This window comes from Salminus brasiliensis, chromosome 22 (assembly GCF_030463535.1).
Source record: "Salminus brasiliensis chromosome 22, fSalBra1.hap2, whole genome shotgun sequence".
Lineage (NCBI taxonomy): Eukaryota > Metazoa > Chordata > Actinopteri > Characiformes > Bryconidae > Salminus > Salminus brasiliensis.
In genome coordinates this window covers 19,430,919-19,443,378 of record NC_132899.1, presented here as the reverse complement: position 1 = coordinate 19,443,378, position 12,460 = coordinate 19,430,919, and the positions used below count along the sequence as shown (strand labels likewise).

The 12,460-nt window shown below is 42.1% G+C and overlaps 1 protein-coding gene across 1 annotated transcript; it reads right to left on the bottom strand.

Annotated features, from left to right (window-relative positions):
- Positions 1-2,425: 2,425 nt before the first annotated feature.
- dhx8 (DEAH (Asp-Glu-Ala-His) box polypeptide 8) lies at positions 2,426-12,353 on the bottom strand. The gene is made up of 24 exons (XM_072667016.1): positions 12,277-12,353; positions 11,643-11,849; positions 10,257-10,342; positions 10,014-10,086; positions 9,754-9,842; positions 9,525-9,631; positions 8,856-9,248; positions 8,572-8,716; positions 8,269-8,472; positions 7,936-8,023; positions 7,596-7,693; positions 7,339-7,486; positions 6,668-6,849; positions 6,057-6,251; positions 5,713-5,898; positions 4,958-5,168; positions 4,632-4,813; positions 4,397-4,537; positions 4,102-4,257; positions 3,834-3,971; positions 3,489-3,617; positions 3,121-3,317; positions 2,840-3,019; positions 2,426-2,737 (listed from the first exon to the last, which is right to left on the bottom strand). Exons 2-24 carry the CDS (start codon positions 11,749-11,751, stop codon positions 2,518-2,520), a joined length of 3,657 nt encoding a protein of 1,218 aa, XP_072523117.1. The 5' UTR covers positions 11,752-11,849; positions 12,277-12,353; the 3' UTR covers positions 2,426-2,517.
- Between the last annotated feature and the right edge of the window lie 107 nt (positions 12,354-12,460).

Here is a 12,460-nt window from a genome sequence, read left to right as displayed (position 1 = left end):
CATTCTCCTTAGATTTGCTTTTTATTCCACAAATTTTCTTAAGGAATGGTAAGAATTGTTATCTTTAAGAAAGATTCTAAGGACAGTTGGTATTCTCAAAAAATTCTGCTCTTAAATAGTTATTTTCTTAACCTTCTCGCCTCACACTTGTCTTACAGTGTAAGAATTCAGTAGGTAAGCCTCTAAAATGATCTGTTTAAGTGGTCGAATTACAGAATTATTGTCTGATTTAACTGGATCAAAAGTGGAGACTGTTCTTAAAGTACTGTCAGTGTCTACAAAAAGAAAATTCACCTCAAGCTCTTGTTTACTGAAAAGGTTTTTCTACATTTTGCTCTCCAATGCTCTCCACTGATTTAATGGAATATTTGACAAATCAAATGTTAAAACACATTGTTTATGATAAGCTATGAAATACAACTGAAAAGACCATTGTTACATTAATAAAACTTAATACATAAGAAAACAATGAAAAGTGTCTTTAAAAGATCTTATAAAAACAATTAAGAGAAAATGTAAGATCTTCAGATGTTTTGGAGAATTGAGAACATTCTTATGAATTTCTTAGTGTGTGTTTTTAAGATCCTATAAAGTTCCCATTTAAAGTCCATGCTGGCATGATTGTGTCACACGCTTTCATGCTCTAAATCTCCCATTCAACTCCATCGCAAAGGTGTTTTTTTGGGTAAAGAATGGCAAACTCAAGGTCACGTTTGAGAAGATCTTTGCTGTGCAGCTGTTAGAAGCTAAACAGTGACCATACACATAGGATGCACATGGTCAGCATCAGCATCAGTATTCACATAATTTGTTGCAGCACTGAAGCCATGATGGATTATCCCAAGTAAAAAACAAAACAAAAAACATCATTAAACCACCTCCACCAGTCTGGACTGTTGACACAAGGCAGGCTGGGTGCACAGATTCATGCTGTTGCTGCCAAGAGATCAAGATTCATCAGTCCAGGCTACATTCGTCCAGTCCTTAACTCATCAGTGTTTGTGAGCCTGTGCTCACTGAAGCCTCAGCTTTCTGTTTTTGGCTGACAGAATTAGAAACCTGCATGGCCTTGCGCTGTTGTAGCCCATACGCTTCAAGGCAGATGCTTTTCTGCTCATCACAATTTAAGAGTGGTTATCTATCGTAAGTTACTGTAGCCTTTCTGTGTGTTCGAACCAATCTGACCAGTCCTAATACGTTTTTAATACAAAAGTGAACATTTTTAATTCTTGACAGGTAGAGACCACCTGCAAGCGCCTCTGCTAGGACAATATCTTTCAGCAGTGTGAAAGTAAAGCTTCAACAACACAGAGGTCGAACACATTTCTCAGTTCTTGTTACATGAAACCAACCAGCACTTTAAACACATTTTGATGGTCAGTCTTTCAAAAATAAAATTAAGGGGGTGAATACTTTTGCATAGCACTGTGGATCAGTGGACCCTATTCAACCCTGTGTTGCATATTATAGTGGTTTCCTGCTCTACCTTCTTTACTAGCGGAATCAGGTGTGCTGGGAGCAGAGTAGGATAATGTGAAGGAGCAGGGTTGGAAACAACTGCTGAATATGAAACAGCATAATGGTTACACAAAAAGCCTTTTAAGTGGAAAAGTTTATTAAACGCAGCACGGAAACGATCCCAGACGATAAAATACAACTGAAGGGTAACAATATAAAAAGCTTCTGCACGTTTCAATTCCCAATAATTTCCTGCCATGAAACAAAATTACAATAAAAAAAAAAAAATAATAAAAAAAAAAAGCTGGTCTGGTTCAGCACGCTGATCCTGTGTTGAGTCATGGTCCATAAATGACAGTAAATCCTAAATAAGGACAGTTCAAGATAGGAAAAAGAAGGAACTAACAGAACTAACAGGATCAATCACGACCTCCTTCCCTGTCAGCACTTCAGTCATTGATGGTCTGCTTGCTGAAGATTCGTTTATTGTCCACTGTATAAAGAGCTGCAGGGTAAGATATACTGCACAGCAGTGGTCTCAAACCCTGGTCTTACGGGCCCTGAACATTTGTCCTTCCCCTGCTTTGACACACCTACTTCAACTCAGCAAGGACTTGTTATTGAGTTGCTTAGTTGGGTCAGCTGTGCTGGGAGCAATTCTAGCACCCAAGTGTGCTGGACAGTGGGCCATTGAAGACCGAGGACGGAGACCAATGCTCTATAGACATTTCTTTCACACAAAAAAATTACCATGTTAGACAATCTGAACCAAAATAAGTTTCATTTGAAACGTTTTACAATAAATTACAACACAAGTTGTAAGTTTTTTTTTTTAACTAAGTACCCAACAATAGATAAATAGCTAAAGATTTAAGGAGAAAGATTCAAAATCTTTAACATTGCGTTAATGGGATGATACAAATGAGTTCATGTGAAAAGGAGGGAAGAAATCCCCACCATCTATGATATCCTCCTGCTTCCACTTTGTGGGTGTGGATCCGCCCCTCTACAGTGGCGCTCCAGGACAGAAGTAGTCTACAAAGATCGTGCAAGTGTATTCTAACGCCTCCGGAAAGCTCTGGAGATTCTCCAGGCGTTTGGCTCCTCGTAACGGTTGTAGAGAGGCTCCAGGCGCTGCTGTTTCTTCTGTTTGCTGAGGCGAGTCGGGTCTGACACTTTGAAGAAGGCTGGGGCAAACTCCACCAGCCAGCGCGGGTCAATGGTGGTCACCTCCCTCATGTACTCTTTGGTGGTCAAGACTAATTCATGGTACACCACCCTGAAGGAAGATGAAACAGTAGTCACGTTAGGAGGAACAAAGAATACGCAATTACAGGGCTGTAAAATCACTGTTATCTTCACACTCTTCAGGTCAACATACCACTCAGGCTGGCGGTTAAACAGGGCACTGGAAGGGTGGATGTAAACCACCTGCTGGTCAATGAGGGTCCTGTAACCTTCTTGAGGGTCTTTCTTGGCTGCGTTACGGAAGAAACCACTGCAGATTGCCTTCTGTACACGCACGGTGGCCTTCCCACACGATACCACGTCCAATTTGTGTCTGGAAGGAAGGGATAAGGAAATGTTACTTTGCCTGCATGGAGACCAGAGTGAGCTAAATGCAAGCTAGACGTTCCAACACTGCGATAGAAAAGTCCTTACCGGTCCATGATGCCCAGCATCTGCTTACGGATATCCTGCGCACGCCGCAAGGACCGCGCCTGAATGAAATTTTCATAGCACCAGGGATTAGAGAACTTGTTGTTCTTCCAGGAGTTGTACACAGCCAGCAGGGTCAGGTGGTCTCCCTCAGGCTGGTGGAACTTGGCCTTCTTCTGGTCAGCAAGGGCCTGTTTGTCCTGAAATATAATAGGCACATAAGATGTAGAGTTAGAGATAAACACATAAAATCTTAACACTGCTATGCTAATCTTAGGCTCTTCAATAGAGTGCTTTGATATGCAACTGTAATGCTGACCATCTAGTCTACTTATGTAAGTTTTACATGAGTGGGCATCTTGCAATGTTACCTTAGGCCTGTAGAAGACGTTCTGCACAGAGAGCATGGAGACAATGGTTAGCATCTCTTCACTGCAGCCCAGGTGGACAGACATGATGAGCATCTTACACAACATGGGCTCCAGAGGAAACTCTGCCATCTGAGACAAACAGAAAGGGTGGAGGCAGAATTGATTAGCATGAATCTTCGTATTGTGCGCAAATACACTAAACAAATACTAAATACAGTCTCTTTAAATCAGTACTCACAGACCTCTAGATGGCCCAGATTCCTGCTCCAGTTTAAAAAACACCAGCCAAGATATTCTGCACTTCTAAAGTACAATAAATGCATCAACAGTTCTCTCAGCTCTTACCCTACGTCCAAGACGAGTGAGCAGTCCCTCATCGTCCAGAGCTCCTAGCGTATACAGCTGTTCCATGGCTGTGATTAGAGTCTCCATAGGAGGAGCGTCCATGAAGTCAAATGACAGCAGGTCGTTTATACCCATAGCCTGAAAAGAAGAGAAAATGGATTCATGAGATTATTATTATTATTCATGAGATTTTAATATATGTACTGTGACCGTTTCTACAATAAGCCAAGATAAGAAAGAAAGTTTATGAATGCATTAAAAACCACACCTTTAGAGAGAGCACAGTGCTGGCCAAGTTAGTTCTCTGGATCTCAGGTACGTTGGTGGTGAGCATCTCATCTCTGTATGCACGCTCTGTGTACAGTCTGTAGCACTTCCCAGGTCCGGTCCTACCTGCTCTGCCTGCCCGCTGCTTTGCCTGGGCCTGGAACAAAAAGAAGATACTTAATACTGCACTTTCATTGTGCCGGAGTGAAGCATTTTTTGTTATGGAAATGCAGTACAAGGCTTCACAAAGCTATGGTGAATTGTGTGTGTAGCGACTAATTAACTAAGGAACATACCTGAGAGATTGGAGTCACCACTAGCTGGTCAATGCCTGTTTTGGAGTTGTATACCTTCTGCTTGACAAACCCTGGATCCACCACATAGTAGATTCCATCGATGGTCAGAGAAGTCTCAGCAATGTTTGTAGCGATAACCACCTGTATAACAAGGAAATGTACAAAGTCAAAACCATGACTTGTTTAAAGACAGAAGACTACAGTAGCTTCTACCAGAAGAGAAAGACTACCCCACCTTTCTGCTTCCAGGTGGAGCTGGGTCAAAGATCCTGGTCTGCATCTCGCTGGGCAAGGCAGAGTACACAGGCAGGATGATCAGCTCTGGAACGTCAGGACCAAGTGATTTCATTCGCTCGTAAAGGATTTCACATGCCGTGTCAATTTCTTCCTGACCAGTAAGGAACACCAGGATATCACCTGCAGATACAAATAGAGGTTACGGTTAAGGTTTAATGAAAAGATGTAGGACAGACTGGCTTCTAGATTAGCATGGTGAAGATGCCTGGTGTAATTACAGTGCAATGCTTCCATCTCTATAATCATAAAGTACTGGGTGGTTACCTGGTGGTTCGGTAAGGTGGATCTGCATGACCGTGATGAGACTGGCATCCAGGTAGTCTGTCTCAGGTTCTTTAGTGTACAGAACCTCGACTGGATAAGTGCGACCAGGGATAGTGAAGATAGGTGCCTCATAGAAATATTGTGAGAACTTTACAGCATCCAATGTAGCAGACGTCACAATGAGCTTCATGTCTGTCCGCTTCTGTACTGTCTGAACAAGTTTATAGGGGAGAAACAAAAAGTTAGAAGCTACTCCAAAAAAAAAAAAAAAGACATTAGAAGAAAAACAGGCATCAACTCTTTCTATGTTCATATGTACAACCTACATCTCCATGGAAATTTGTACAGTACCAAACTTCAGCCCTAACAACAAATAACAAAACAAAGGCACCTGGGTACACATTTTGATATACTGAATAATTTTGTACAATACTAGAGAGTAAACATAAACCAGAAATATGATAACACTCATAAAATGGCCACAAATGCACTGGAATCTAGGCATGGGTGACTGAAAGCCCTAAATCTAAATCTAGATCTAAATTCTGCTTACATTACTTTTGCAACACAGACAGCCTTCAGACAAAGAAGATGCTTAAGTTAAGCTTAAATACAGCAGACATTAGACTATGGGAAGATATTCATAAGTCATACTTTGCACAATAATATTGGGGCCCTAAAGAGTCAGACTAACTTAATTAGAAAGAAAGCTTTAAAGACAATAAAGACAATGACTTATTGTATCATGTCAATACCTTTTTAAGTAAACCAAAGAGCACATCAGTGTGGATGGTTCTCTCGTGAGCCTCGTCCAGCATAATAATGGCGTATTGGCCCAGATCAGGGTCAATAAGGCACTCTCTCAGCAGCATACCATCCGTCATGTACTTGATGACCGTCTCTGGACTCGTGCAGTCCTCAAAACGGATGGTGTAGCCCACCTATGTTCACAAGAAGAATTCAATTAGAATTATAGATCATAATCTCTTTTCCTTGTACCTGCAAGGATCAAGCCAACTGACTACAGCAAACATGCAGTTTTCATTTACATGGATACTGAATATCTAAAATCCAAAGTAACACATCAGCCAGTATTTACCTCCTGTCCCAAACAACATCCATACTCTTCAGACACTCTCTTAGCCACAGACATGGCAGCCACTCTCCTGGGCTGGGTGCAGCCAATCTTTCCACGTGTTGTGTATCCAGCCTCCGCCAGGTACTGAGTTATTTGAGTAGTCTTCCCTGAGCCAGTCTCCCCAATTACAATCAGAATTTGGTTGTCATGAACAGCCTGCAATGACAAGAACAGGACAGGTTAGAAAGTTCCCAGTATTTCTACCAGGTATAGGTTTAGATGGATGGAACAAGCATCAAGGCTTGTTAATGGATCAAATGTACAAATCTACTGACCAATAAGCACTTCATCATGTATTCTTTAGATCTGATTTAAATGTGATGGTCTATTCATGAATTAATTGACTAAATTAAAGCTTTAAGGTAGTGCCAGAATTCTAATTATATATAAACTTAAGTGCCACACCTTAGCTTGGGTGTGTAGTTGAATTAGACTACCTAGCTAATACACCTACCACACATGGGCTAAAATTAGTGCTAATCTTGCTGTCCAAGTGTTTTTCTCTTTTTTTCGTTGATTTGGTATATTGTATTGTAATGAAGTCGCTGCATTGTAGTTCATAAAGCAAATACCTGAATGAGCTGCTCTTTAAGCTTGTAGATGGGTAGACTCTCTCTCTGCTCAATGATTGACAGCTGCGTCTTCTTTCCGTATGAGGCCTTGTTGCCGCCAAAAGCATGTTTCTTCCACTCAGGGATGTCGTTGGGCATCATGCCGATGCCCCTCATGTTGGCAGCAATCTGCCTTCCATCCGCTGTGCACGTGTTGTGGTGGTGGGGGGAGGGTGTGGAGAGAAAGGAAAGTGCATTTGAGAGACTAACATGATGGACTTTTGCCAGGCCAGAGGGCATATACACAGCAGAGATAACTGCAGCCAATCCTCCATCCGCCCTTAAAAGGGTGCAGGAAACCAGATGGACATCAGGCCACAGGCTGAACTCAACATTATGTAACACTGGTCTAATCGTTTAACGTTCAAGATACACCGAATACACAGGAAATAACAGGAAAACATTCTAAAACCAATCACTGGATTCATCTCCCAAAATCAGTGACTATAGAATCGATACTAGGCCCAGGCCAATTTTAGAAAATATCAGACAATTAAGATTACCATATCTGTATCAGTGGAAAATTATGAGTAAGGTATAGTATTCCAGTTTTAAATAAAAGAAAAATAATTTGTATTACCTAAAATTCATATCACACTGGTCAAAACAAACACAAATGCATTACAACATACTGTCAGGCAAGGGGTCAACCCAGTGTTTGTTGAGGCCCATGGGGATGGAATCCATCTCAGCTTCCCGTTGCGCCTGCTTCACCTCCCGTCGCTCTTTAGCCAGAGCACTCTGCATCATGGCTGCCTGGGAAAGTGATCCATCAGGGTTCTGAAAGGGATTGAGAAAAGGACACACGGGTGATGAGGAATTACAGACACTTCACCAATCTGAGAGAGACAAAGCGGACTGATCCTAATGTTTAAGAATGTTTACTGACCTTCACTATTTTCACAGGACTCATATCCATGCTCTGTTTGGTGTGTCCACGCAAGAAAGGAGGTTCCTCTTCCACCAGTTCAATCTCCAGGTCCTCATCTGTGAGACAGACAGTTAAAGTTAAAATGCTGAGTGCTACTAATTCTCATATGAGAATAACAAGCTATAGCTAGATTTCAACAGTCTTCACGCTTATTTATTATTTTTTTTTTATAATTTTTTTTAGAACCAAAAAAAGACTACTCCATGGCATCCCTCAAAGAACCCTTTTTAGCACATTTTTTTTTAATGGCAAAGGTCAACATTTAGCAAAAATGAATGCTAAAGAAGCTGTAGCATACCTTCTTCATCATCAACTTTAGGGAGGATCCCTGTTTCCTCATCAAAGTCTGGGAACTCCTCTTTGGAGAGGACATTGGCAGCAATCATCTACAGAGAAAAATGAATAATTGAGTAACCCACGTTATTAATTATGTACAACACTCTGCAAATATGTTTCAAATGGGTCAATACAGCAGTTTCCCTCAGTCAAGACATCCCTGCCACCTAGTGGTAACTCAAAATTATGACTATGTTGACACAAAACACCATTCACAAAACAAACTAGATATAACTAAAGAGAAAATAACCCATGTATCTCCTGAAGCTTCACGTTAGAATGAACGAACACATACTTGTTTGACCTCCCACTTCTCAGGATCAGAGATCTTGGTAAGTCTCTTGCGTTCTAGCGTGTCATCCTCCACTTCAGGAGCATGACCCAGGTTGAGGTTTGTGGGTCTGTCCGGATTCCTCATAGCTGATTCTTCCTGACCCTCTCCTCCAACGTTCCTCCTCCTGTTGGGGTTCAAGTCCTCACCTGTGTCTTGGTCAACATCCTAATAAAAGACATGGAAGTCATGAATACAGGCTCAACTGGAGAGGTAAAACAGTAGATGTTTATCTACCTGATGCTCCTTAGTTTTCCCCAAACTTACCTTCATGCTGAGGCTGGTCTTAGAGCCTGTGAAGGACAACACCTTAACTTTGACCCTCTGACCTTTACTGACTACGTCTGCCACGTTTGCCACTCTGCCTTCTCTCCTCAGTTCAGAAATGTGAACCAACCCTTCCCAACGTTTCCTTAATTTAAAAAGAGAAAAAGAAAAGAGGACTCCAATTGCATATATGATTATAACAGCTCTTTAGGTTCAATTCCATTCAAAGCCAAAATCTAAAGCCATATCATCTCGCACCGGGTGCATTCATTATCTTGACTTACCTCAACCCCTCTAGTTGAACAAAGCAGCCAAACTGCATGATACTGGTGACTTTGCCATTGTAGATGTCACCGACTGACGGCTCCTCTGGGGGCGGCCGGTCCACATGTTTGTCCTTCCATCGGTCCGAGCCCTTTTCTCTGTCTCCTCGGCCAGGGCTCTTGGACCGGCTACGGGAATGCCAGCGGGTCTTGCGCCTTCTCTCCCTACCCGGAGAGCGAGATCTAGAGCGGGAACGTGATCGGGAGCGGTGGCGTCTTCTTCTGTCCCGGTCACGGTCTCTATCCCTATCCCTGTCCCTCTCCCTATCCCGGTCCCTCTCCCTGTCTCGATCTCGGTCTCTACTCCGGCTTCTGCTCCTCCGACTTTTCTTGCTGCTGCTGGCACCGTCAGATCTGAAAAGAACATTCATTTCATTAGAAATATGAACTGATGCATCCTAAACATGTCACTAGGAAACTATTTAGTGCATCAATCTTCTTACCTAATTTAATAGCAACACATTTAAAAATAGTCCAGAGCACAATTTCTATCAAATATTACAAACAAACTGATCCTAATCATTTCTATTACCCCCCCAAAATTAACCACCTTCAAATCAACAATGGTGGACTTTACCACCACCTTAAGATTCACATCAAGTTTTTCTTGGTGACCGCCTTGAATCTAACCTTTGTTTGCTGCTCTTCAGGTCTGGTCCACAGGCACTGGGCATAAACATCTCCAACTCTTTCATGGCATCAGCTGCAACCTTCACATCATCTTCATCCAGCATGGTCTGGTCAACAACAATAAACCGATTATTTACTTTACTGGTCTCTGGTTTGATGTCAAACAGCTGAATGTACACAACTGGAACACAACAGTTACTGAGAGTCTAAACAGACGAGAGAGACTTACTCTGGTGGTGGGATTGTCTGCTCTGCACAGGGCTGGAAACATCTCCTTTAACCTGTCTTTCTCACTCTTTGGCTTGACAATAGGCTCACCTACACAATGCATTAAAACAACATTGAACATTAAAATCTAAACCTCTGTCCTAATGTTAAAGAATTAAGTTTTCATAATAAGCCGAAAACTATTCACATGTATGATCGTATTAGTATACTACTATATTGTAATAACATTTACTTTATCAAAATGAGCATCATCTGACAAACCTTTGCTTGTGGATGGTTTAGGTGGTGGCCGCATGGTTTGGATGAGACGGAGCAAGTTGCTGATGAGGGAGTCCTGTAGAGATGAAAGGATATGAACATCAAGTACGATCAACGCAGAATTGCACGACATGGTAACTGCATCGTTTTGGTCACATTCTAATTTTCTTAAATAAATACACAAGTCACTGTGAGCCAGGTCAACAAAGAACATTACAACCAACATAAAAATGAGACCACACTCACTGTAAACTCTGCCCCATTTTTGAGCAGCACAGACTTGAAGCCATCAAATGTTGGGTGTTTCTCTGCAAGACTGATGACGAACTCAGCTGTAAACATCATAAAAAAGGGGTGTCCGCATTAATTAATCATCATTATTATTATTTCACACACAGGTAAGCTGCTTTTTACACAGTCCACGTATAGTTCTGCTTTCCTCTGTATATTGTGGCTTGTTCAGCTATAGAGAATGATTACCTGAGCTTTACAAAGGCGGTGAGTGACAGGACATAAATATACTTAGAGAAATTTAAGTTGTGATGCCACATTCAAACATATCAAAACTAGTGCAAATGATTTTAGCCCATGTCATTCATACACACACACACACACACACACACACACACACACACACACCACTCCAGTATATCCTAATAATCAAGACTAATTATGATCTATGATTTGATAAGCACTATTGATAAGCACGACACCTGCATTTATACACGCTATACTGTGGCCAGTCTTAATGTAACTTGTCACCATCATGTCATCATGTCACACTTCCTTACCTCAGTACAAGCTTTTCAATGAGTGGATTTCTTTGGCACATAGTCATAAAACATCATAGATGAAAGACTATCTTGAGGTAACTCGACTTTGTGTGAACATAGGGATTACACTCGTATCCTCCACACACATCTATCTGGCTACCTACCTTAAACACTGACAGTAAACAAGAGGATGTTTCAAGAGGAAGTAAATATAAAAAGATTAAGTCATTTAAGGGCGTTTCTGTTTTAATATAAGGTAAAGAACAACTGCCAGATTCACAATTAGGACAGAAAGTGAAAAACGCAAAACTATAGCTAGCCTAGCTAGAGAAGAAAGAGAGGTAGCTAGTGCTGAGGGTTAGCGTTAGCTAGTGCTTGCTAAAAGGCTTTTGCGTGACAGCAACGATGGGTTTATAGACGATCGAGGTTTTAAAGAAGTTGTCAAAGCAAGATAAATATGTAACAACCGATAAGGATAAGTTTCGAGGTGAATGTTAGACAGTGCTAGGAGGGTTCTGCGGCGCTTTTCCTCGTGAGAACAGGGCCGACAGAACCACACGGCTAGCCATCAACACTAACGGCGGCTAGCCTCACACAGCAGAAACACTGAGGCCAGTCCCTCCTTTCTCTTTATCTACAGCGGGCTACACATCCTCAAAACATGTGTAAATTCACATGTCGTGTAAGATGTCTTGGCTGAACATGTAGTGCAGGTTAGTTTTAACAAATGACGAGCTGAAGTCGTCCAGAAACGCCTCTGAGGTCTGAGGAATCGGCCCCACACCGCCTGGCTACATTAGCCAGCTGCTAACTAGCATTCCCTAACGATCCCGTCATTAATATAAACCTAATCACTTACCCAGGTCCTTATCGCTGATCCCCAAGTGGTTGTCGAGCTCAGTACAAACTTTAGACACTAGAGACAAGTATTCGAGCTTCTTTAGCTCGTCTTCTCCGACGTCCACCATGTTTCCCTGCTCTGTTGTTATGAAGACAGGGGACGATCCGACCCCAGGCTTTTACATCCGGGGTACAGGACCTGCTCCTGCGGTAGCCGTGTCGCCCCCTGTGGACAAGACCAACCTAACAGCCTCAAGAGCGAGCGTTGGAAGGTCAGTTATTGGCTACAATAATTACAATTTTACACGAATATTGATTAAACTATGGATGCCTTAAATGATCAAGGTGGAAAAAGAATATTTAGGGGAATAAAGGTTATTTTCTTAATTTAACAATCCGTCCCCTCATTTGAACTAAAACATCCGCTCTAAACTGAGGGAAATATATGTCCAAATGTTTGTGGACACCCCTTCTAATGAGTGCATTCAACTACTTTAAGTTGCAACCAATTGCTGACACAGATGTGCAAATGCTGGATAAACATGAACCTACTGGCCAGGCGTGGGCTAGAGGGGTACAACGCCCCCCAGCATTGAGCTGAGGAGCAGTGGAACTGTGTCCTCTGGACTGGTGGTGGGTGCACCGTCCAATACCTTTGGGAAGATTTGGAGAAAGGGGGCTGAGGTGGGGTGGTGATCATCCAGCATCCTGACCTCCAAGACCTAGTCCAGCATCTCGTGGAAAGCCTTAGATGGACAGTAGAGACAGTTAGACCAACCAAAGCAGGATAAAATAAACTCCATTGATTTCGAAAGAAACAATTAATAAGTATGCGTC